Here is a 27,485-nt window from a genome sequence, read left to right as displayed (position 1 = left end):
TGAACGCGCCGGACGAAATGTACACCTAGGCGCTCTAAATTGGCGCGCAGCTCGTCATCAGACTGCAAAAGTAGGTCCCGATGGAAAATAATACCCTGGACCATATTTAAACTCTTATGTGGGGTGATGGTAACGTTAACATCCCCCAACTTGTCAGAAGCAAGTAACCTGTGTGACTGGGCAGAGGATGCCGTTTTTATCAAAACTGACCCAGAGCGCATTTTGGACAAGCCCTCCACCTCCCCAAACTTGTCCTCTAAATGCTCTACAAAGAACTGAAACTTCACGGATAGAACCGAGTCACCATCAGCTCTGGTACAGATGAGATACCTGGGCGAATACACGTCACTGTCATTCATTGCCTTTCGTTCCTCCCATGGTGTGGCCAGGGATGGGAACGATTTGGGGTCATAAACGTTAGCTTTAAAATGAGCCCTCGAACGCTTAGAGACTGCTGGTGGCTGGCCGCCAGCGAGAGATGATGTACCACACTTCATTGCGGGTCATCCGCCCTGATGCCACCTACTCCGACCAAGGGCCCTCCCCATGGGCACCACCCAGCCGCAGCAATAGCCACCTGGCAGGATTTCTATCCAATTACATTTATGAAACCTGTAGCATGTATGATGAAATAATGAATGAAAGAGGAAGCTCTTCACAACTGAATTCAGTTCTGTTGGAATTGAAAAGGGAGCTCGTTTGGTGGTTGGAGAAATGTTCGTACTGCCTAGAAGCAGAGAGATTAAATACTCCAAAACCTGGGCCACTGTTCAGACATTTTGTTGGTTGAGACTTCCTCTTCATTTACAATAATGCCTGTCCACATCGAACTGCTGTTACTGATTGATCCATTTTTTGCAACAGAATATGTCACCTGTATGGAGTATCAAGTAAGATTTCTAAAGCTGAATCTCAAAGAGCAAGCTTAAGTAAATGAACTACTGCCCTTCAGGTGCAACCAAAGTTCCTTCCAGATATCTGTATGGCTATTTCTTAGAAGCAAAACTTATGAATTGAACCTCTTTATTCAATTTACTGACAGCAAGAGGTATTGCTATCTATAATGAGAACCAACTACTGGTAACCAACCATACCCCCCATGAACAATTATTATTGTTGAAGACATCTGCAGCATTTGCTACCTTTTTCATACATATCTTGTTTTCTTATTGTTTGATATGTAACTTCAGCTTCTGCCCTTTCCTGACAGCATGTTTTGGAAACTGCTGAATGCCCAATGCCTCAGTTGATAATTTTGTTCCATATCCTTTCTGACAATATGTTCATGTACTCTGCATTCTGACACTGTGGATGACATTCCAACAATGTAGTATGCTAACCACATCCTGTATTGTTAAGACACTGAGCAATACACAGGAAATACAAAGTACAGAAAGGCAGTCACTCGTGTTAAAAACATGCGATTTTATTCAGAGCACAGCAGACCAGTGCCACAAATGCAATGCACCTCCTTAACAGTGGCAGCGACTCCCAAAACAACTAATCTATGATTTGCTATCACTGTAATGGAATTATTTACAAAAATACCTATCATTTGTGTACCTCATGAAATGTATGCTTTTACACAAAATATAGCTCCTCTGGACTTACAAGTCTACATTTTATCAATGTTACTTCAAGGGTAAATGGACTACCCACATCATTGTGAGGCTCACAAAATCTGTTTTTATGATACATGAGAACTGAATGTGCACTAAATTCCTTTATTCCCTATCAGACCTGGCAGCACAGAGATTTCTTTTCACATGTCTCTATTTCTCTTTTGAGTTTCTCCAAACCCTACCATGATACATACTGCTAATGCCAACAATAACTATAAAAATTATTTAAATACCATTCCAAAGGCTGTCTCCCTTGCGACTGCGAGAATTGGCTTTTGTGCTGGTACCCTTGCCTTTACGACCAGAACTGGTCAAACTGGGTTTCACAGTTACTGCTGCATCCTCTTCTGGAACAGGCCTGTGAACAGAAGGGTTGTAAACCACCACAATGTAGATAAAAAATGAGAACTTGAGTACATAAAATATGTCATTCTGTAATAATCAGTCAACTGAAATAATGTGGCAAAATGTGGGGTTGGTGAAAGAAGTTGTGACCACACTAACTAAGCAATAAATCATTTAATTATTTCCCATAAACTGAATATTTGTATGGTGAAAGTGTAAACTTTAATTTTTAACCACTCTCTTTCTTTCATGGTCCCACATCATGTGCCACTAGGCTGTACTGTGCCTTTATCCCCTAACCTCATCTCCCTCCCCCCCCCCCTTCCCCATTTCTTTTAAGATGCATCAATTGTAATCACTACAGTACTAGAGTCTAAATGCGTGCAACAGCTCCCGTCACTGAAACGTTTATTTTATGTTAGTCATGATAAATGCTACTGGAGCAAACTGTATCATGTTATGAGTTACATCTCATTTTTATTATTAAACCATTTGCTGCTGCCATCCATATTTTTTTTAATGAATTTATATTGCGAGTGTCTCAAGCTGCAAAGTAATTCCCATTGTCAAGTGTTGTTTTATTTTTATTACATGTGATCATTATAATATTACTCTGTCTGCCAGAATTTTGAATGTACTGTTACATAGAAACATACACACATCAATCATCACTCTTGCAGTTCATCTGAGCATGTCATGAACAGAAATTAAACAAACCAAACACAGAGATAATGTACATGAAATATCATACTGTAAGGAAACAGCATGTAATTACACCAATTTTAAGTTTCTGGTTATCTGAAAAAAATCCTGGGAGTCATGGTGACAGTTCTCAACTGCCCCATTTCAGGCATTACTTGAGCAACTTCTCATCTGTCAAAATCAGAGTTTGGCGACTGTTGTTTCAATGAGACTAAGACAGCCATGGTGTGTGTGTTCTTTCCTTTTACACTTACAAATCAACTGTGTATGCGCAATTTAGCATGTCCGAGTTTATATAGAACACAATACTCAAAATTGCTCAAGTTTCTGGAACAACACAGCAGCTCACAAACAGAGGCAGCCATCACATTCAAAATGATACATGAAATAAGAGATAAAGCAGACATATTACATTGGTAATGGTTTCCCGGAATGTGTCATATGGGAGACAAATTAAACAAATAAATTTGGAGGATTATTTACATCAGTAAACGAGTGGTAGCTCTAAATCTAATGAACTACTTTCACGTGTGCGCGTTTCTGTGTACCATCCTATTGTTTCTGGTGAGCAGGTCCCTTTTTTTATTATTTAACACACACTGTGTGTGTGTGTGTGTGTGTGTGTGTGTGTGTGTGTGTGTGTTTTGCTATGACATGCTTTTCACACTATGACTTTGATCTACTCATTCAGACTATCGTAAACATGAACTATGATTCTTATTCTGACATTCTTAATGACCAATTGTTGGTTGCTGCTGCTTCTATTTTTTCGTGATATGCAGTAGAAGCTCCACCTTACAAGATGACGAGAGTCACAATCACAGGCCTGCACATACTTCATACCTCAACTGGCTTGCTAAATTAACTGCTTGTGTTCCTACAGAAAATACCGTGTGATCAAAAAGTCAGTATAAACTTGAAAACTCATTAAACCACAGAATAATGTAGATAGAGAGGTAAAAATTGACACACATGCTTGGAATGACATGGGGTTTTATTAGGAAAAAAAAAAAAAAAAAGGTTCACAAAATGTCCGACAGATGGCGCTGGACAGCAAAACGTCAGTGACTGCGCATGACAATCGTGTATAAAAGGAGCTGTAATGAGAGAGAGAATCAGATGCGCCAGCGGTCGCAGCATGTTGACGTTACCTGAAAAGGTACTTTTAGTGAAGCTGTATTATCAGAAGGGGAATGTGCTAGTTCAGTGTTACTATCCTATCGCCATAGGAAGGGGATTCGAATGGGTAAAGGTCCGTGGACAAATGCAGCTGTGGCGAGAATGATTTCGAAGTTCGAAGCCATGGGTTGTTTGTACGATGGACCCCGTAGTGGCCGACAGAGCACAAGGCGTAATGCTGCCGAGAGTTCAGGACGAAATGGAGACTGTAGCGGGTTCGTCTACGCATGGGGAAGTCATCGCTCATGCAGTCGCACGTTGCACCGCATTCCACACACTACTGTTTGTGTTGGATTTTGTACGGATAGCATCGGAGGGTACGCCTAAGTGCCATCAGCATTATGAACTGTTACCTGGTGATATAGTGAAGCGGAGGGCATTTGCGGTGTGGGCGTTTTAAAAGATGGTGGAAGATGACAATTGTTTGAGTAACGTGTTGTGGACCGACGATGCTCATTTCACGCTCCGAGGGTCTGTCAACCCTCACAGCTGCAGAATTTGGGCTACCGAAAATCCTAGAACTGTCGTGGAAACTCCATTGCATGACGAGAAAGTCACAGTATGGGTTGGATTTACCACATCTACCATTATCAGGCCTTTTTTCTTTGAGGAAATGCGTGATTCTGGTTTTGTAACTGCTACCGTGATGGGTGAGAGGTACGCCGATATGTTACAAAATCGCATCATCCCCAGCCTGGCTGATAAACACCTGCTGGAATGTACGATGTTTATGCAGGATGGCGTTCCACCCCATATTGCTAGACGCATGAAACATCTCTTGCACGCGTCATTAGGTGATGATCATGTGCTCAGCTGCCACTTTCGTCATGCTTGGCCTCCCAGGCTCAGTCTGTGCGATTATTGACTCTGGGGTTACCTGAAGTCGCAAGTGTATTGTGATCGACAGACATCTCTAGGGATGCTGAAAGACAACATCCGATGCCAATGCCTCACCATAACTCTGGACATGCTTTACAGTGCTGTTCACATTATTCCTCAACTACAGCTATTGTTGAGGGATGATGGTGGATGTATTGAGCATTTCCTGTAAATAACATTATCTTTGCTTTGTCTTACTTTGTTATCCTAATTATTGCTATTCTGATCAGATGAAGCGCCATCTGTTGGACATTTTTTGAACTTTTGTAATTTTTTTTTTTTTTAATAAAACCTCCTGTCATTCCAAGCAAGTGTGTCAATTTGTACCTCTCTATCTACATTATTCCGTGATTTATTCAGTTTTCAAATTTATACTGACTTTTTGATCACCTGGTATCTGCAACTATTTGGTAGAAGGGGTGAATCAACATCTTTCTTGCCAGAAGGAGGTGATTATCAAGACTCAAGGTGATGGTACGTGGTACTAGCATATTGTCTGCTGAGATGAAAGTCTTGTCTGGTGTGCTTACAGTCACCAATTTCCTTTGATAATACTACTGTCCTTCGATATTACCAATGTTCCTGTTTTCTAAAAAAAGGTAACAGGAAACACAAATATAATCCTAAGACCAAAAACAATATCTAGAAATACTTACAGGGTTAAAACCAGTACAAAATGGTGTCAAATACACAGATACACACTTATTCATCAACCTGCCAGAGCTACAGCATCCAACATGACAGCTGTTATGCACTAGTGCTGAAAAGTAAAGTGTGTCTCTACATTTTCATCTGCACAATTACTCTGCTATTCACAATGAAGTGCCTGGCAGAGGGTACAATGAACCCCCTTCAAGCTGCCTCTCCACCGTTCCACTCTCGAACGGCGTGCGGGGAAAACAAGCACTTAAATTTTTCTGTGCGAGCCCTAAGTAGGTGGGTGCCAATAGAATGTTTTCGAAACTGGAGGAGAAAACTGGTGATTGAAATTTCATGAGAAGATCCTGTCGCAACGAAAAACGCCTTTGTTTTAATGATTGCCACTCCAAATTCATGTATATGCCTGTGGTACTAATCAGCAGCCCTTCTTTGTACTTTCTCAATGTCATCCGTCAGTCCCACCTGATGCGGATCCCACACCACACAGCAATATTCTAGAATAGGGTGGACAAGCATGGTGTAAGCAGTCTCTTTAGTAGACCTGCTTCACCTTCTAAGTGTTCTGCCAATGAATCGCAGTCTTTGGTTGGCTCTACCCACAACATTATCTATGTGATCGTTCCAATTTAGGGTATTTCTAATTGTAATCCCTAAGTATTTAGTTGAATTTACAGCCTTCAGATTTGTGTGACTTATCGTGTACTCGAAATTTAGCGGATTTCTTTTAGTACTCATGTGAATAATTTCACACTTTTCTTTATTCAGGGTCAATTGCCACTTTTCGCACCATACAGATATCTTGTCTAAATCATTTTGAAGTTTGTTTTGGTCATCTGATGACTTTACAAGACGGTAAATGACAGCATCATCTGCAAACAATCTAAGACGACTACTCAGATTGTCTCCTATGTCATTAATATAGATCAGGAACAATAGAGGGCCTGTAACACTTCCTTGGGGAATGCCGGATATTATTTCTCGTTTCACTCTATGATTTTCTGTCTATTACTACGAACTGTGACCTTTCTGAGAGGAAATCACGAATCCATTTGCACAACTGAGCCAATATTCCATAGGCACACAGTTTGGTTAGAAGACTGCTTGTAAGCAACAGTGTCGAAAGCCTTCTGGAAATCTAAAAACATTGAATCAATTTGACATCCCCTGTCGACAGCACTCATTACTTCACGAGTATGAAGAGCTAGTTGTGTTTCACAGGAACAATATTATTTGAACCTGTGCCGATTACATGTCAATGAAACGTTTTCTTCGAGGTACTTCATAATGTTCGAATACAGTATATGTTCCAAAACCCTACTGCAAACTGACGTTAGTGATATGGGCCTGTAACTCAATGGATTACTCCTACTTCCCTTTTAGGGTATTTGTGTGACTTGGGCAATTTTCTACACTTTAGGTATGAATCTTTCTGTGAGTGATCAGTTGTATATAATTGCTAAATATGGAGCTATTGTATCAGCGTACTCTGAGAGGACCTGACTGGTATACAATCTGGACCAGAAGCCTTGATTTTATTAAGTGATTTAAGCTGCTTTACGACACCTAGGATATCTATTTCTATGTTTCTCATCTTGGCAGTTGTTCTTGATTGGAATTCAGGAATGTTTACTTCATATTCTTTGGTGAAGGAGTTTCGAACATTCATGTTTAATAACTCTGCTTTAGTGGCACTGTAATCAGTGACTTCACCGTTGTTATCGCAAAGTGAAGGTATTGATTGCGTCTTGCCACTGGTGTGCTTTATATATGACCAGAATTTCTTTGGGTTTTCTGCCAGATTTCGAGACAGAGTTTCGTTGTGGAAATTACTGAAAGCATCTCTCATTGAAGTATGCACTATATTTCAAACATCTGCAAAACTTTGCCAGTCTTGGCGATTTTGCGTTCTTTTAAATTTGGCATGCTTTTTTCACTGCTCCTGCAACAGCAATCTGACCCATTTTGTGAATCATGAGGGATCAGTACCACCACTAATTAATTTATGTGGTATATACCTCTCAATTGCTGTCTATCCTATCTATTTGAAACCACTCCACAACTTTTCTACACTTACATGATCAGATCAGAAGGAATGAAGACACACTTAAAAATGCGTTAAGAGCATTTTTATCAGCTATTTTAAATAGATATACTTTGCGTTCTTTTTGGTGGTTGTAGGAGTTATGGTATTCAGCCTAGCAGCTACTGTCTTGTGGTCGCTAATCCCTATATTCATCACGATACTCACTATTTGTCCAGGATTATTTGTTGCTAAGAGGTCAAGTATGCTTTTGCAACCATTTACGCTTAGAGTGGGCTCATGAATTAATTGTTCAAAATAATTTTCTGAGAAAGCATTCAGTACCATTTCGGATGACGTTTTACGTCTGCCGCCGGCTTTAAACATATACTTTTTCCAGCATATCAAGGGTAGATTAAAGTCATCACTGACTATAATTGTACGAGTGGGATACCTATTTGAAATGAGACTCAAGTTTTCCTTGAACTGTTGAGCAACTATATCTTCTGAGTCGGGGGATTGGTAAAATGACCCACTTAACAGTTTAGTTCGATTATCAAGTATAACCTCTACCCATACTATTTCGCAGGAACTATCTACTTGAATTTCACTACAAGGCACACTACTTCTGACAGCAATAAATACTCCACCACCAATTGTGTTTAATCTATCCTTTCTGAACACTGTTAGATCTTTAGAGTTTTTTTTTTTTTTTTTTTTTTTTTTTGGAAAACATGATTTATGTAAAAGTTATGATGGACTGCTCAAACAGAGAAGATGTTTAATTTGTTCCAATTCTAAGACATTTCAGTCTGTAGGACAGAAATAAAGTTGAACTTTTTAAATTTCAATGCTGTGTCAGGCAAGAACTTGCTCAAATTTTGACTCTGTATCTTTTCCATTTTGTGAGGAAATACAAACTTCAAGAATATTTGGTTCGTTATACTACTGATAACACTAACAGTAATTTAGGTCATGTGAAGAGAAATGGGATGGAAACTGTGTTCAGAAAAGACAATGTAATTTAGATAGTCCTATTTCAGGAATTGGTTTTTCAGCCCATATTGTCCACAAACCAGTTCAGAAAGAAATGTCTAGTGAAAAATTACAACTATATAATCAAAGTTTAACATTTATATAAACTGTTTAAACTTTTAAGTAATTTCAAAAAATGTCCTGGGTTGGATAGTAATCCTAAGCACAGAGTGGCGATTAGTACTGCAACTGGCCAGGTAGAAAGTTACCACTGTTTTTGTACGCCTGTTCAAAAAGCTTTATATTTGAATTGTTTCTTGAAGAGAGAATGTTATGCAACATTACAGTTTCTGCTTCTTTTACTAAGTTCAGCTGCTGGTGGTCTTCAGTCAGAAGATTGGTTCAACCTAGATTTCCATACTAGGCTGTCCTGTACGAGCCTCCACCTGCGGACTACTACTTCAATCTATACCCATGAGTCTGCTTACTGTAGTCAAACTTTGTCTCCTACAATTTTTACCCTCCAGTAACACCAAATTGAGAAGTCCTTTGGATCTGGATTTATCCTATTATGTGACCCATTCTTTCAGTCTCATTTTCACTGGCAGAGCTAGTATTGGTTTTGAGTTTATCTTCATTACAATGATGAGTTCAATATGACATTAGTAGCTAACACATCAGAATTGCTCTTGTATCACTGCTATTTGATTTAGTGCTGATAATTCTGTAATCAACTGTTTCTTTTGCCACTACACTTCACTTCACTGATTCCTATTATACCTAACTTCACCTACCCATTTCTCTTTTTTACATTCTTGAACCCACCTACTCACTAAAGTGACCTAACATTCCATGCTCCAACCTGTAGAACACCAGCTTTGACTTTCATCTTGACTACATCCAACTGAGTAGTCACCGCCTGGAGATCCAAATGGGGAACTGTTTTACCTCAAGAATATTTTCCCAAGAGGATGCTATTATCATCAAGCCATACATTAATGCAGCATGTCTAAGGTAAATGACTAGTTTGCCCTTGCTTTCAGCTGTTTGCAGAACCAACATAGTAAGGCCATGTTGGTTAGTGTCAAAAGGCCAGATCAGCCGCACTTAAGGATGGTTGCTCCTGCAATTACTGAAAAGGCTGTCACTCCTGCTGTAATTTATTTCTATAAACGTCCAAGATATAATTATATGTTAACTATTTGACTACCAAAATGTCTCAATAAAGTCTAGCTTTAAATCAAGTGCATTTCGTGCATTTCACCCTACTTTCTGCTCGATTTTCTCCATCTTCTGTAAAGGTGAAGTTCAACTGAACTCTCAGAATGTCCACAACCTATAAAGAGGATCATAGAAATGCATGACCGATTTGGTACTGTATTGATTTGAACATTATATGCCATTCTCATAGAGTTGTTGTTTGCTTGAGAACACCTTCAATAACGACCTGTCACTGTAAATGAATAATATCCAATAGTATACTGGTTGTAAGACATTTAAAGTACTACCAAAATGACCGAAGAGGTTTTAAAACTCTGAAATATTAAGTAGACCAGATATACTGAGATGACGAAGTGTTAAGAGAAATATTTTAAACAGTGAAGAGCAGGTTTTATTTGGAATGGTGACACTACAAGAAGACAAAGAGAATCGTTAAAAGCAGAGGTGGCAAAATGGAGTTGGAGTACACGACATACGACACACACATTAGCTGACTTGCATATGTGGATCTAAGTATAACTATAATGTTAGTACGAATTACAACAAAGGAAAAATAGTAATGTCATCACTTACTTGTAATAAATAGTGTGTGTCTGAACCCACACACCCGAGTTGCCAAGTGGAGCTTCATTGTCCGTGTCAGTCTCTGACTGATCATTTCCAACTGAACTAAATTGCCTAACAGCTTGATACACAGTCATGTTATATGGTAAAACCTGATCTCCCATCATGAATTGCAAACGATGCCTCGCACTACCTTGGCTTATGACAACAGCAGCCTGAAATTTGATAGGAAGTAACATTTTATTACCAGAGTGAACACAATCTAGGAAAAAAATGCAATTATATTTGTAAAGATTATCTTTACAAATAGAGATGGGAAACAGGATTCATTAACGCATTTACAGTCAAGATGAGAACACGTGGAAGCCATTACTAGATAAGACATTTAGTTTGAACATGATCTGTGAAAACACGTACAGAAGTCTAATGTACGGAAAACAATTTTAAAAGAACGAATATATTCATGTTTTAGTTTGTTCACACCTCTTTATAAATTTTACTTTTATGTGGATCTAAAGTACTTGTGAAATAACAGTCACTCAACAAAAACTCAAGTTCTCTCTTGCCTATGTCCAACAAACTAGAAGAGTGAAGAGGTAGGAAATTCTGCACAATCCTTTTTTTCACCTGATAAATGGAGCCCCATATCTTACCACTTTTCCACCACTCTCCCTTACACTGAATGCCCATTAAAACTGTTTAGTTACTATTTCCTGGTCTGCCACTCCCCACATCACACTGCTTTACTAGGCATGGACTTATTGGGAGGTAGTATGACAGTCTTTCCTCCAACCTTTGAACTGACTGACTCCCTTATTTACATGAGGGCCTATTGTTTTATATAGACTCTGAACAATGGTGCAACTTTGGAAATTTTCTTAATACAAATCATTGCCGTATGGGAAAGACTTGATAAGTGACAAAAAATCATGGACATGATCGAGGATTGAAACCCCACAATTGGATTAACATTTTGCAACTACCTGACAAATAACAAAATTTCAGTTATGCAATACCCACCTGTGCTGAGTATTTTTATTATAGTTTAGTTAATTATTGTTGCTATGTTTCTGGAGAAAATAGCCAAGGTAAAAAACTGCAGAAAGAACCGTTACAGCTTAGAAGTTTAGCACAGGTCATACCAATTTCACAAAACCTGCACAGCCCATATTGTAATGGGACTAAACAAACTATATGACATCTGTCCATGTGCAATAAAGCTATCTGGCATAATTATATATGGTTATCTTCCATCTCACTTCAAACTTTTTATTAAGTTTTGAGTATGCACGGCTACACTTTTGTCTCCTCCCTTTCCCCCAAATTGTTTTCCTCACACCCACTTTGAAATTTAGCTCAAAACTACACCTGCCCTTTACCTGTACCTTTATTGCCCCCCCCCCCCCTCCCTTTATGTTTAGAAAACGTAAAACCATACAAACATCTTACATACCAATGTATCGTCAATATCCTCTTCGCTGTTGTCATCATCTGACTCTCCAGAATCTTTATCTTTCAGTCTACCATAGCCTCTAACAACCAAGTATCTTTCTATAGCTTGAACTAGTGCAAGTGGATCTATCTTGACTGTTCCTCCTTTCCATTGTTTCAGATTGCTGCAGTCTGGATGTCGTTGTAAATTGCACTGAAAATATAATATAATATTAAAATATAACCTTCATAAAAAATATAATGTAAATGGATAGATAAAAAATCTACTCACCACATGACCGTAGCACACACACACACACACACACACACACACACACACACACGTGGATGCGTATGAACTCGTGCCGAGGTCGACCTACTAAAATTCCTGGAGTCTCTAAACACCACCTAATTTCACCTGGTCCTATTCTGAATCCCATGCCATTTTCATTGATGTTGATCTCATCCTCACCCAAGGCAAGCTACAGACTTCTGTTCACATTAAACACACTAACAAACAACAGCACTTACATTTTGACAGTTGCCATTCTTTCCATGTCAAATGTTCCCTCCCTTACACCCTTGGCATTCAAGGCAAACTTATTTGTTCCGATGCAGACTCTTTACAGGAATACATCATCATTCTCACCTCAGTCTTCACTGGACATAAGTACCCGACCACACTAGTTCAAAAGCAGATTTCCTGGGCCATCACATCCAACCCTGGTGCTGCTAGTCCGTCCAAAAAACAACTTTGGAGCACAACACTTGTCACTCAGTATTATCCTAGCCGTGAACGTATTAATCAGCAATTTCAACAAGGTCATGACTTCCTAAAATCATGTCCTTACATGAGATCCACTCAGTCTGAGAATTTGCCCACCTAGAATAGCTTTTCATTGCCCTCCCAATCTTCCCAATATCCTTGTCAGACCCTACGCTGCTCCTGCACCGATCACCCTACCCTATGGTTCCTACCCCCGCAACCAAACCCGCTGCAAGACTTGGCCTATGCACTCTCCTACCACCACCTATACCAGCACTGTAACTGGCAAAACATATATTATCAAAAGGAGAGCCACTTGTGAAACAACACGTCATACACCAGCCGTTGTGTAAACAATGTTAGGCCTTTTACATCAGGATGATTGCCACCCAGTTATCGGTCAGGATGAATGCACACAGGCACAGTGTGTATACCGGCAGCACTCAATATCCTGCTGCAGAGCATGCTCGACAACATGACTGTTTGTTTGGTTTTGTTTTGTTTAGAGTGCAAAAAAGAACTAGGCCCACACATGTCCATGTCAGAACCATAGAACACAAAGACAAAAAACAAGGTAAAAACAACTACGTGTTAAACCAAACTGACGGAAGAAAAGACAGCTAAGAACAGGGACTTGGAGAAAGGTCCATAAAATACTCCATAGAAAAACAGAGATCCTGAACTAAAGATTAAATGTCCTTCGCCATATTGCTACAACGGATAAAAAACAAAACGTGGTCGACGGCCCACATGTTGTTCGCTAAAACGACTGATAACTCAGACGGCAAACATAAATGAGAATGTAAGTTGTTAAAAAGGGGGCATTCCGTCAGAAAATGGCAAGCCGTTAGAGGTTGAGGGCAATGAGCACAACTGGGGGAGCACCGCTTAACAAATGGCGATAGCTAAAAAGACAGTGCTCAATACACTACCTAGCTAAAATGATCTCCTTGAGGCAAGAGGGTCAAGAGGTGGTAATCCAAGCTAAAGAGGCAAGTGTAATTCCCCAGAGCTTGTTCCCATGAAGTGAGGACTAGTGTTGATGCCAAAGTGACACCACCTGCTAACAGATGGCAACACAGAGATCATTGAGGGAATGGAAGAACTAGCTGGCCGAGGTACGAGGACTGTAGCCTTGGTAGTAGAATCAGTGGCCTCGTTTCCCATTAGATAAACGTGACCAGGGACCCACATAAACATCACAGTGGCTGCATTATGAGTGATGGTGGTGGTGGTTAGTGTTTAACGTCCCGTCGACAATGAGGTCATTAGAGACGGAGCGCAAGCTCGGGTTAGGGAAGGATTGGGAAGGAAATCGGCCATGCCCTTTCAAAGGAACCATCCAGGCATTTGCCTGAAACAATTTAGGGAAATCACGGAAAACCTAAATCAGGATGGCCAGAGACGGGATTGAACCGTCGTCCTCCCGAATGCGAGTCCAGTGTGCTAACCACTGCGCCACCTCGCTCGGTTCATTATGAGTGAGCAGGAGTCAACTTTCCCGGACCTGTTCACTAAGGGACAGACAGGGTACAGCATATAGAGGCTCTGAAGGGATTGAGAGAGACAGAGCAGATGATGCAACTGAAAGCCTGTGTCACCAGACATACTACATGGCCTGATACAGGGTGAAGAGCTCAACGGTAAATACTGGGCAGTGTTCTGGAAGACGATTCCGAAAATTGTCGGGGCCAATGACAAAGGCACACCCAACACCACAGTCAGTCCGAGAGCCGTCAGCATACACAAAGGTACTATAAAGCCAAGGTGGTGAAGGGTTCACACCCATTGGCAAAGTGGCAGGCAGCAATAAGTTAAGCTATTGGAGCACAAGCCGAAAGCAAACTCCAGGAGGTAACAGAAGAGGGATGCATCCCATACTGGATATCAAAGGTGTCATCAAAGAAGGATGCATAGTGTGGGTGGCAAGGCATGGCAAACAAGTGGCACACGTAGATACACAGTATGACAGTGGTAGTTCGGCAGCTTCAGCACACAGACTCTCAACTGGGCTAGCGTAAAAGGTGCCAGTGGTCAAATGGATGCCACAATAGTGGATAGTATTGAGACAGCATAAAAGGGACGGACGTGCAGAGGCATAAACAAAACACCCATAGTCTTGTTTGAAATGGACAAGGGACTAATACAAAAGGACAAGGGTGGTCTGATCCAATCCCCAGGAAGTACCGTTCAGGACATGAAGGGCAATAGGGGACCGCGTACAGCAGGAAGCCATGGAAGATATGTGGGAGGACCAAGAAAGTTTTCTATTGAGCATGAGCCCCAGGAATTTTGTAGTTACAACAAAAGAGCAACAGACCCAAGATGTAAAGACGGTGGAAGAAACCAATTGCACTGCCAGAAATTCATAGAAACTGGTATTGCCAGTGGAAAAACAAAAGCCGTTGTCACTGCTCCATGAGAAAAGAAAATCAAGACATCACTGGAGATGCCACTCAAGGATACAAGTTACTGGAGAACTGCAACAGATCACAAAACCGTCAACCAAAAGGGAACTGGAGATGCCTGGCGGGAGACATAGCATTATATGGTTAATGGTGATAGCAAACAGAATGATGCTCAGGATGGAGCCCTGAGGCAAATCATTTTCCTGGCTAAAGGTGTCCAACAAGGCAGAACCAATAAGAACCTTGAAAACTGAATCTTTTAAAAATTCCTGAAGGAAATGGGGCATGTGGCCACAGAAACCCCTGTGTAGACAGTATGGAGGATACCAGTCCTCCAGCAGGTGTTGTAGGCTTTCTACAAATCGAGAAACACAGCTACAGCCTGTTATTTCCGCACAAAACCATACATGACATAGGTTGGCAAAGTGATGAGGTAAGTAAATTGCGAGACTCGCGTCACCATACCAGCCGGGCATGAATCATACATTCTATCACTTTGCAAACACCGCTGGTAAGAGAAATGGGGCAATACCTAAAATAAAGGTATTTGTCCTTGCTGGGCTTGGGGTATGACAGTGGCTTCATGCCAGCATCTGGGGAACGTGCCCTCTGCCCAGATGCAATTTCATATATGATGGAGAAAGTGCTTGCCCACAAGAGAAAGATTCTGCAACATATCAATGTGAACATCCTCCGGCCCTGGTACGGAGGATTGGGACGAAATGAGAGCATGACCTAGTTCCCTCAAAGTAAGGGTGGTGTTGTAGCACTCATGATTCTGAGAAGAGAATGGTATTGCCCGAGCCACCTCCACTCGTTTCCAATGAAGGAAGGCAGAGTGATAGTGCGTGGAACTCGAAATCACCACAAAATAGCAGCCCAATGTGTTTGGGATAGCAGTAGGGTCCACTGTGACATCATCTGCTACTGTCAGGCTGCAAAATGGGGAATAGGCCTTAGTCCCATTCAGCCATTTGAGATTGGCTCACATGGCGGGATAGGGACTGGAACTGTTAAAAAAACTAGTAAACAAAATCCAGCTATCCCGAAGAATGTGACAACAATGCGCAAGCAACTATTTGTAATGAATATTGATGCCCATTGTAGGATGACTGTTAAAAACACGGAGAGCACGTCTCCACACAAGAATTTTGCTGCAGAATGCCTCAGTCCACCAAGGATCAAGAGACACGGCACAGTAAAGACGAAGTGTGAGTAAAGGAACATTCCACAGTGGTAAGGATAACGTTTGTGAGGTATGCTACATGGTCATCACAAATGGGGAAATTTTGTTTGTCAAAGGTTTTTGTTTTGGTTTTGGGGCGCAAAACTTCTATGGTCATTAGCGCCCGGTCCGTGACTTAGGAAACAGTAAAAAACCGAAATTGAAAACCAGCAGCAATGAAAAATAAAATTGGAGAAACTAAGAGCAGAAGGAAGGCTTAAAAATCCACTACAGAAAGGGGGTGGTTGTCCCCAAAAAAAGCTTCAAATGACTGATGTCATTTCACTGGCACTAATAAACTTGAGAACGCGGTCGGCGGAGCGCGTGTCATCTGCAAAAATCGACGAGATATCAGGCGATAGCTGTAGACGGGAGCGTAACGGATTAAAATAGGGACACTCAATTAAAAGGTGTCTTACCGTCCACAGCTGAGAGCAGTGGGGACATAGTGGGGGAGGATCGCCGCTTAAAAGATGTCGATGGCTAAAAAGACAGTGCCCTATCCGGAGTCTAGTTAAAATTACCTCCTCCCGACGACGCGTTCGGGAGGAAGAGGTCCAAGCACAAGGAAGAGCTTTCACGTCCCGCAATTTATTATGGGTAAGTGTCGACCAATGCGTGTCCCATAAATGAACAACACGACGACATAAAACGTTCCGTAGATCGGCGAAGGGAAGAGATTGAATAGCTGGCCGAGGAAGTGAGACTGCAGCCTTGGCTGCAATATCGGCCGCCTCATTTTCACAGATACCAACGTGTCCCGGGAGCCAGAGGAACGCCACCGAGACGCCCCCCAGGTGGAGCAAGCGCAGGCAGTCCTGAATCCGGTGGACCAGAGGGTGCACAGGATAAAGAGCGTGGAGACTGAGGAGAGAGCTGAGAGAATCTGAGCAGATAACGTACCGTATCCGCTGATGGCGGCGGATGTAGTGGACAGCCTGGAGAACAGCATAAAGTTCCGCAGTATAAACCGAACACTGGTCGGGAAGCTGAAAGTGATTTGGGGTGTCGCCAACAATATAGGCACTCCCTACACCTAACAATGTTTTCGAGCCGTCGGTGTAAATAAATGTGGCGTCCGTCATTTGTGCACATAGAGCAGCAAATGCCCGACGATAAACAAGTGAAGGGGTACCATCCTTGGGAAATCGACAAAGGTCACGGAGCAGGCAGATCCGGGGACGGAGCCAAGGCGGTGCTGTACCCCAAGTTGTCAAGAAGGTTTTAGGAAAGCGGAAGGAAAGAGACTGGAGTAGTTGACGGAAGCGGACTCCCGGTGGTGGTAGGGAGGAGGGGCGGCCTGCATACCCTACATCAAAGGAGGCGTCGAAAAAAAGGTCATGGGCTGGATTAGCAGGCATGGAAGACAGATGGCTAGCATAACGACTCAGAAGGACTGTTCGCCGATTGGACAGCGGAGGTTCAGCAGTCTCAGCATAAAGGCTTTCCACAGGGCTGGTGTAAAAAGCTCCAGACACTAAACGTAATCCACGGTGGTGGATAGAGTAGAGACGCCGAAGAATAGACGGCCGAGCAGAGGAGTAGACTATGCTTCCATAGTCCAATTTCGAGCGCACTAAGGCGCGATAGAGGCAGAGAAGGACCACTCGGTCCGCTCCCCGGAGGTACCATTCAGGACACGGAGGGTGTTAAGGGATCGCAGACAGCGAGCCGAAAGATAGGAAACGTGGGAGGATCAGCACAGTTTTCTGTCAAACATAAGACACAAGAATTTAGCGACGTTGGAAAACGGAAGGTTGACAGGACCTAGATGTAAGGAGGGCGGAAGAAACTCCTAACGTCGCCAAAAATTAACACGAACGGTCTTACTGGGAGAAAAACGGAAGCCGGTGTCGATGCTCCAAGAGTGGAGGCGATCGAGACATCCTTGAAGACGTCGTTCAAGAAGGCTGGTCCGTTGAGAGCTGTAGTAGATCGCAAAATCGTCCACAAAGAGGGAGCCCGAGACATCAGGAAGGAGACAATCCATAATTGGATTTATGGCAATGGCAAACAGTACAACACTAAGCACGGAGCCCTGGGGTACCCCGTTTTCTTGGGAGAAAGTACGGGAGAGAGTAGTGTTCACCCGCACCCTAAATGTGCGCTCTGCCATAAATTCGCGAAGAAAAAGGGGCAGCCGACCTCGAAAGCCCCAAGAGAACAGTGTGCGGAGGATGCCTGTCCTCCAACAGGTATCGTATGCTCTCTCCAGATCAAAAAATATTGCTACTGTTTGGCGTTTCCGGAGAAAATTGTTCATGATATAAGTGGAGAGAGCAACAAGATGGTCAACTGCAGAACGATGCTTTCGGAATCCGCATTGGGCAGGTGTTAAAAGACTGCGGGATTCCAGCCACCACGCTAAACGGTAATTCACCATACGCTCCAAAACCTTACAGACACTACTCATGAGAGAAATGGGGCGATAGCTAGAGGGGAGATGTTTGTCCTTTCCAGGTTTCGGAACAGGAACGACGATAGCTTCCCGCCATCGTCTGGGAAAAGTACTGTCGGTCCAAATTCAATTATAAAGGCGAAGGAGGTAACGCAGACTATGGGTTGATAAAAGCAGCAACATTTGGACGTGGATACCATCCGGTCCTGGGGCGGAGGAGTGAGAAGAAGAGAGTGCATGTTGGAGTTCCCGCATGGAGAAAACAATATTGTAGCTTTCGCGATTTTGAGAGGAGAAAGCAAGAGGTCGCACTTCCGCTGCACGTTTCTTCGGGAGAAACGCTGGCGGGTAATTTGAAGAGCTCGAAATCTCAGCAAAGTGCTGACCCAACGAGTTAGAAATTGCGACGGGGTCCACTAATGTGTCATGCGCGACGGTGAGCCCAGAGACCGGGGAGAAACTAGGCGCGCCTGAGAACCGTCGAAGCCGACTCCAAACTTCCGAGGAGGGAGTGAAGGTGTTAAATGAGCTAATAAAGAATTTCCAGCTTGCCTTCTTGCTATCGCGGATGACACGACGGCATCGCGCTCGGAGCTGCTTATAGCGGATACAGTTGGCCAAGGTAGGATGGTGGCGGAAAACGCGGAGAGCACGTCGCCGCTCACGTATTGCATACGGCATGCCTCGTTCCACCAAGGAACTGGGGGGCGCCGGGGCAATTTGGAGGTGCGTGGTATTGAATGTTCCGCAGCTGTAAGAATAACGTCGGTACTATGTGTGATCTCATCGTCGACGCTGGGAAAGTGACGGTCATCGAATGTCGCTAGAGACGAAAAAAGTGTCCAATCGGCTTGGGCAAACTTCCAGCGTCGCGGGCGCATGTAGGGCAGTTGAGGCTGCAGTCTAAGGACACATGGAAAGTGGTCACTCGAGTGTGTATCATCAAGGGCGACCCATTCGAAGCGCCGAGCTAGCGGAACAGTACCGACCGCAAGGTCCAAATGAGATAAATTTGTCGTGGAGGCAGACAAAAATGTATGGACCCCAGTGTTGAGGCAAACTAGATCTGCTTGGTGGAAGACGTCTAGCAATAGTGAGCCACGTGGACAAGGATGTGGAGATCCCCAAAGTGGGTGGTGGGCATTGAAGTCCCTAACCAGCAAATATGGGGGTGGAAGCTGACCAAGAAGATGAAGGAGATCAGCTCGTACCATTGGTGTGGACGATGGAATGTATACAGTACAAAGAGAGAATGTGTATCCGGAAAGGGAAAGACGGACGGTGACAGCTTGGAAGGAAGTGTTTAAATGGATTGGGTGATAATGGAGAGTTTCATGGAGAAGAATCATGAGTCCTCCATGTGCTGGAGTGCCTTCAACAGAGGGGAGATCATATCGGACGGACTGAAAATGAGGGAGAACAAAGCGGTCATGGGGACGCAGCTTTGTTTCCTGAAGACAGAAGATGACCGGCGAGTAGGATCGTAAGAGGATCGACAATTCATCCCGATTGGCTCGAATACCGCGGATATTCCAGTGGATAATGGACATAGGGTGAACAGAAAATGGAGGAATGTGACCAAGGTCGCTGTCAACTCAACGACTGCTCTGAGCTTGCGACCGACAGCATGGAATGGCATTCAGCCGAAGGCAGAAGATCCTGATCCATAGGCTGGTCAGGAGCAGCTCCTGCCACCAGCGACCGGCCGGTTGATCGGCCGCCAGCAGTGCGCTCGGCGACACAGAAGACGGCCGAGGGCGATTTCCGCCAGGTGGTGCTGTAGATGGGACACGCCTTGGCGGAGAAGGAGAGGAACTGGGTTTCTTTGTAGCCTTCTTGGAAGTATGATGTTTAGAGGAAGGAGGAACCGATGGTTGGGAAGTTGCCGTACGTAAAAACTTTTCACGAGTATGCTCTTTTTCGAAGTCTTTGTGTCTGACTTTTGGGCTCGAGATTTAGCAGAACTCGACGAAGGGTGAGCCAGAGAGTGGGCAGGCGAAAGTGGTGAGGTTGAACGTGCGATCTTTGCGCTGGCCGATCTGACGACCGTGGCACTAAAGGTGAGGTCACAAGTCTGCGTGGCCGCCTCCTTTGTTGGCCGATGAGAAGCAAGGACAGTGCTGTATTTTCCTTTCTGAGGCACGGTGGGCTGTCTACTGGCGAATAATTTTCGAGCAGCAAAGGTCGACACCTTTTCCTTTACTCTAATTTCCTGGATGAGCTTTTCGTCCTTAAAAACGGGACAATCTCGAGAGGAAGCAGCGTGGTCACCCATACAGTTGATGCAGCGAGGGGATGGAGGTGGACAAGCACCCTCATGGGCATCCCTGCCACACGTAACACATTTGGCCGGATTGGAACAGGACTGGCTGGTGTGATTAAACCGCTGACACCGATAGCAACGCGTAGGGTTTGGGACGTAAGGGCGAACGGAAATTATCTCATAGCATGCTTTGATTTTCGATGGGAGTTGAACTTTGTCAAATGTCAAGAAGACAGTGCGGGTTGGAATGATGTTCGTGTCAACCCTTTTCATAACCCTATGAACAGCCGTTACGCCCTGGTCAGACAGGTAGTGCTGAATTTCTTCGTCAGACAGTCCATCGAGGGAGCGTGTATAAACGACTACACACGAGGAATTTAAGGTACGGTGCGGTTCCACCCGGACAGGGAAAGTGTGTAGTAGTGAGGTACGCAGCAATTTTTGGGCCTGGAGGGCACTGACTGTTTCTAACAACAGGGTGCCATTCCGTAATCTGGAACAAGACTTTACTGGACCTGCAATTGCGTCGACACCTTTCTGAATAATGAAAGGGTTGACCGTGGAGAAGTCGTGACCGTCGTCAGACCGAGAAACAACAAGGAACTGTGGCAACGATGGAAGAACTGACTGTGGTTGAGACTCAGTGAACTTACGTTTGCGAGCAGACATAGTGGAAGGTGAGGAAACCATTGCAGAAGAATCCCCATGATTACCGGTGTCTCCGATGGCGCGCTCCTCCCTTGTGGGGGCCCTCTCTGAGGGCACTCCCGCCTTAGGTGATTGTTCACACCTCAGGTCACACCTCCCGACAAACGGACGGAGGGACCAATCGGCACTTTCGGAAGGTATCAGCTCGGGTAATCACCCCTCCCTGGGCCTGGCCGTTACCAGGGGGTACGTACGTGTCCTACCTGTCTACCCGGGGCGGGGAATTACGCGTTACCCCGTCACCGGCTACGCATGGAAGTGCGTGGGTCGGCCTTCAGACACGCACAGGGAGGAAGAAAGAGAAAGGGAAAGGAGGTAAGGAAAAGAGAAGGACAAAGGAAGGATGAAGACTTACAAGCAAGGAAGGCGAAGAATGTGGTATATTTACAAGCGTCCGTCTCCGGACGTAAGCACAAACCATACCCCCAGAGGGGGAGAAAGGGAAGGAAAGAGCCAGAGGTGAGGGGGGGGGGAAGGGGGGGCGAAGATGGGGGATGGGGAAGGATGCGGAAAGGGAAAGTATGCAGCCCGGAAAGGAAGGAAAGCCACATCAGCTCGGGGTCCCGTGCTCGCTACGCACGTATCCACAAAAGAGTTGTGGATCCCCTGGGGGGATTGTCAAAGGTTGCCAGGGAGGAGCAAAGCCTCCAGTCGACCTTAGAAAGCTGCCATTTGGTTGTCCATGTAGGTGGGGTAGGAGTTAAAAATTGCATAGCACACAGGAAATGGTCACCAGGTTACATGTCAGAGTGAACGGACCACTCAAGATGTTGGGCAATCTGGGCAGTGCAGAAGGAGAGGTCCAAATGGGAATAGGTCTGCATGGAGTCTGAAAGGAATGTGGGTATTCCTGTGTTAAGGCAGATAAATTTAAGCTGATTGAGGTCAGCCAAGAGGGCACCTCTCTGACAGGTTCTGGAAGAACCCCAAAGGGGATGGTGCACTTTAAAGTTACCGAGCAGCAGAAAGGGGCAAGGGAGTTGCCCAATAAGCTGGAGGAAGTCTGCCCTGTGACACCGAATGACATAGCATGTTAACAGTACAAAGGGAAAAGGTCAAGTGAGGAAGAAAAATATGGACTGCAAGAGCTTGAAGCCTGGTAGTCAGGGAGATGAGTTGACTATGAACACAATTCTGGATGAGCAGCATGACTTCCACACAAGATGGAATGCCTTTCTCAGAAGGGAAGGTGAAAGTGGACCAGAAAGAAATACGGGAGCTCAAAGTGGTCGTGAGGATGCAATTTTGTTTCCTGGAGGCAGAGAACAAGTGGACGCTGAGATTCTAAGAGCAGCTGTAAGTCCTCTTTGTTGGATCGAAGGCCGTGAATGTTCCATTGGAGGAGAGTCATAACGATGAAAGGGAAAGAGGTGAAGAAATGAAGGGGTGTCAATTAGTGGCTGGCAACTGTCAGCCTTCGAAGACTGACTACTACAGGATGCAGAGGCTGGAGTATCTAGTTCAATGACGTGACAAAGAGGTAGGTTAGGCGAGGGTATCACGTAGCGACATTATCGACGAGGATATCTGATCGGCAAAGGAGAAGACAATTTGCCTTTGTTTGACTTCTTGGAGCTTTCCTGTTGGCAGCAGAAGACTCAGGTGTTTGTTGGCTGAAGGGATGTAGGAAATCTTCATGGGAGAATTCCTTTTGTTCTTTCCGGCCTGCGGGTTGTGTATCAGGTGATTTCATCCCATGAGGTGAAAGTTTGGTGGCCCATTGCACAGCTGGAGGAGGAGACAGGGATGCTACCATGACACGGGGTGATTTCACAACCACAGTGCTGAATTTAAGATTGCATGTCTGCGTGGCCATGTTCTTTGTGGAGTGAGACATAGCAAGAACGGTACTGAAAGTGCCAAAATGCCAAATGGTAGAATGGAGGGTTTCTGACTAGCCAACAACTTGTGAGTGTCCAGGTAAGGAAGGCCCCTTTTCCTTCATCCGGAACTCTTGGAGAGCCCACTCATTGAGATACATGGAAAAATCTTGAGAGCCGGCTGCATGGTCGCCATTGCCGTTGATACAGTTGGGAGGAGGAGCAGCAGACAATCGCCCTCCCGAGCATCCCTACCACAGCTTACACATTTGGCAGGGAGTCGACAGGACATTTGAGTGTGGTTGTAATGATGATACTGGTAGCAGTGCATTGGGTTTGGAATGTACAGTCAGACGGTGATAACTTCCTCGCCTGCTTTGATCTTTGACGGAAGCACCACAAAGGAGAGAAAGAGAGTGCATGTGGGCACTTATGATGCCTCTACCTTTTTTTATCACCTGCTGGACTGCAATGACACCCTGACCAGAGAGTTAGGTTTGGATTTCTGCCTTGGGCAGATCATCGAGCAGCATAGCGTAAATAATACCATGTGTTCAATGGGCTTTGACAAACAGGATAACCATGGAGGAGCGAAGCTGCAAACTGTTGGAAGTCGTGCTTGAGAATCAGAAGTAGCCTCAAAAAGCAAAGTGCCATAAACAAGAGCAGGATTTCACAGGGCCAGCAATTGCATCAACACCTTTCTGAATAATAAATGGATTTACAGTAGCAAAGAACTGACCGTCTTAAGTATGTGAAACACGAGGAACCATGATGCAGCTAGGAGGATCTTTGAATTTTTAGCCTCATTCTGGGAGAAGGGGTCGCACCATCTTAGGCAATTGTTCACACCTCAGATCACACCTCCCAACACCTGACCGAGGTACCAATCGACAATTTGGGAAGGCAGCAGCTCAGGCAATCAACCCTCCCTGGGCCTATCCTGTAACAGGAGATATGTGCGAAACCTACCTGTCAACCTGGGGCTAGTAATTACACTTTACCCAGCCACCTTCTACGTATCAGATGCTTGGGCTGGCCTTCAGGAGCGCACAGGGAGGAAGAAGAAAAAGAGGAACCTCAAAGGCTGAAGTGGAGGAATTTTAGGAGAAAGGGAACGGAGTAAGAGAAAATAGGAACGAAAAATAGTGGACAGACTGTTCTGATATCATATACTGAATATGTACAACACATTTCCAAAAACATCTCAGATATGTTCCCCAAGGAAGGGGAAAAAGAATATCAAGAGGATAGACATGCAGCACAGAAGGGGAAAGATGCTGCAAAGGCTGGGGCCCCGTGGTATCCAAGCACGAACGCGCCAAAGGGCAATGAGCCTCCCCAGGGGGAACATGACAGTCGTGACCTCAGTGCCTGTTTCACCACACGCACCACCTGGATTCTTCCCCCAGACACCTGTTTCTCAGAACTCTGTAGGTGGGAACTAGCACTATAATGTGTCCTTGGTTCTCGCCAACCACCTGGTCTTAATTTATGTTAATTCCTTCCACCTCAGCATTTTTTCAGTGTAACACTACTTTCTGCACTCTATTTTAGTTTTGTACATCTTTCATTTTCTGACCTGTGTATTTTTCACTGGCCCTCCTCCCCCACCTCTGGTTACATACAATGCACTTAGGTTTGCACTCTTATTAAATCATGTACGATTTTTTAGCAGTAATCTATGTCTTGCATATTACTCTGTCTTCCACTGTTAAGCTCTCAGGTTTTCAAATCTTGTCTGGTGTAGTCTCCTACAATCAGTCTTTCCTTCTCATCCCGTCCGGTAAGTCTACTCTGACCCAGGGTTCTGGGGTGACTTTTCCAAACTATACCCCTTTCCTAAACCTCTCTAGTTCTTTTCCTCCACCCCTCTTTCTCCCCCTTCAACTCTTCTGCTGGAAGGAGCCATCTACTCCGAAAGCTTGAGTAAGGTAAATCTTGTGTGTGTGTGTTTTCTCCTACCATCACTTGGTGAGTAGATTTTATCTATCCAATTACATTATACTGTCAATAACTGATTAGTTTCATTGTTATATTAATTTTCATAAAGAATTAGGAACATAAATCAAATGCATAGAAAAGTAGTATATTCCAAATCACAGTTTTGAAAGATTACACTAATCCAGAGCATAAATTTCACTGAAATGAATGCCAACATCCAGACAATGTTTACTGAAATTTACGTTTATTTTTAGAGAAGGTACATGTTACAGAGAAACATCAGAGAACATCAGTCACACTCTTCTGGATTTCCTATAATAAGTTTGTTTCCCATTCCAAGGTTGTGTCACACTGAATAAGCATACAAAGGTAATAGTATGACACCATTTATCGGCAATTAGCCACACATGGATAATCAAAATAATACAACATAAAATGTAATAGAGAAAGCCATATGAGTGGTGATATTGAAAATGGGGGATTTTCATTATAATTCCCCATTAACATTTGTTAAAGCGACATGAAACTTCCAGTCACATGGTAATTTTTTGCAAATATTCCTAAACATACCCATTCCATCACCTCTGTACACAAAGCAGCATTATTTTTAAATAATCTCAACAATCTGATGATACAATATAGTAAATATATTAATAAGGCGATAAGCAGTTTTCCTAATAATGTATATAAAGGAAGGAGGGGGGGGGGGGGAAGAAGAAGAAGAAGAAGAGGAAGAGACAGAACAATTGTTAGTGACATGGTCGTCAAAAATCAAACTCTTCAGCAGTGGAGCATTATTGCAGTTTGGGAAGAACTGAGTGAAATGCTTTAAACAAACCAAGACAAACGTATAAGATAGCTGAATGGCACAATGGACTTTCTCATTCCAAATAATATTCCAGTATCTTCTAGGTATATATGAAACGTGGTTAAGGTTATGTTTTCTCTCATTGTGAATTTTCATCTGTAGTGATATCAGATAAGAAATCTGATCTGATGTGATAGGAGAGAGAAAAAACTACTCATTAATTAGGCAGCAGAAGAATGAACATATAAAGGCAATTAAATGTGCAAGCCTTCATAGTCAGTGGCTCCTCCTCCTCCTCCTCCTGGCTGAAGGATTGAAGAGGGAGGAAGAGGTGTGAAGGAAAAGAACTGGTGAGGTTTAGGAAAGTGGGAGACTTTGGAAAAGTCGCCAGAGCACCAGGTGAGGGCAGAGTTATTGGACAGAATGAGAAGGAAAGAGACTTTCCTTCTCATCCCATCTGGTAAATCTCTCCTGACTGGAGTTCTGGGTGACTTTTCCAAAAGTCTCCCCATTTCCTGAACCTCAACCAGTCCTTTTCCCTCACTCCTCTTCTTTCCATTTTGATCCTTCTGCCCGGAGGAGCCACTGGCTCCGAAAGCTTGCAAATTTAAATACCTTTATATATGCAGTCTCCTGCTGCCACTTCGTGAGTAGATTTTCTCTCTCCCCAATAACACTACAGTTTCAAGAACTTATTATTTTCATTGATATTCAAAACTGATATTTCATGCGAGTACCGTTTCCCTTAACTGTGGTGGCACTTGCAGCAGCAGAATGATTTAATTTTATTTTGGTAAGTAATTTCTTTACATATTCTGCTTCTTCCTTCCTTGCTTGCAGCGGCTGGTGTCAAAAGACATTCACATATCCACTTTGAAGTTTTTGCCATTCTGTAGCATTTCTTGTGCTGCATTATTTGCATTATTTACCCTGCACTTTTGTAAAGTGCTTTTCACTCCTCTGCACTGTAACAGTGTTTGTCTGAATGTTTGTTTTTGTTCACATTGTGAGTGTTGCCAACCTGTGAAACTATTTTGTGTGTGTGTGTGTGTGTGTGTGTGAAACACTGTTACTGTGCAGAATGAGAAACAGTTTACAAAAGTGAAGCATAACTAATGCAGCACAAGAAATATTGCAGAACGGGAAAAAATGCCAATGCATATGTGAATCAAAGTCTCTTGACGTCAACCGCTGCTAGCAAGGAGGGAAGTAACTTGCACATCACCTATATAAACAAAATGCAGTCTTTAACCTAAAATAAACAAAATACAGTCTTTAACCTAAAATAAACAAAATGCAGTCTTTAACCTAAAATAAACAAAATGCAGTCTTTAACCTAAAATAAACAAAATGCAGTCTTTAACCTAAAATAAACAAAATGCAGTCTTTAACCTAAAATAAACAAAAATATACAAACATATGTATCCAATCTACGAATAACCATGGAAGATGCTTTATAAATAAAATCAAAATGTATCTGGTCAATTGTCTTTAGTTAAATTGCTGTGACCTCAAGACGGATAACCATTAGTAACTGAAGACAATTT

The 27,485-nt window shown here is 43.4% G+C and overlaps 1 protein-coding gene across 1 annotated transcript in view; it reads right to left on the bottom strand.

Annotated features, from left to right (window-relative positions):
- LOC126237009 (E3 ubiquitin-protein ligase TRIP12) overlaps window positions 1-27,485 on the bottom strand; it is a 236,317-nt gene that overhangs the window by 41,955 nt on the left and 166,877 nt on the right. The window contains exons 24-26 of the mRNA XM_049946736.1: window positions 11,621-11,812; window positions 10,177-10,382; window positions 1,856-1,980 (exon numbers count right to left, since the gene is read on the bottom strand). Of these exons, the coding sequence (XP_049802693.1) occupies window positions 1,856-1,980; window positions 10,177-10,382; window positions 11,621-11,812 (523 nt within the window). The remainder of the gene's footprint in view (window positions 1-1,855; window positions 1,981-10,176; window positions 10,383-11,620; window positions 11,813-27,485) is intronic.

Source organism: Schistocerca nitens, chromosome 2 (genome assembly GCF_023898315.1).
Source record: "Schistocerca nitens isolate TAMUIC-IGC-003100 chromosome 2, iqSchNite1.1, whole genome shotgun sequence".
In the NCBI taxonomy this organism is placed as follows: Eukaryota; Metazoa; Arthropoda; class Insecta; order Orthoptera; family Acrididae; genus Schistocerca; species Schistocerca nitens.
This window is presented reverse-complemented; position numbering and strand designations above follow the sequence as displayed.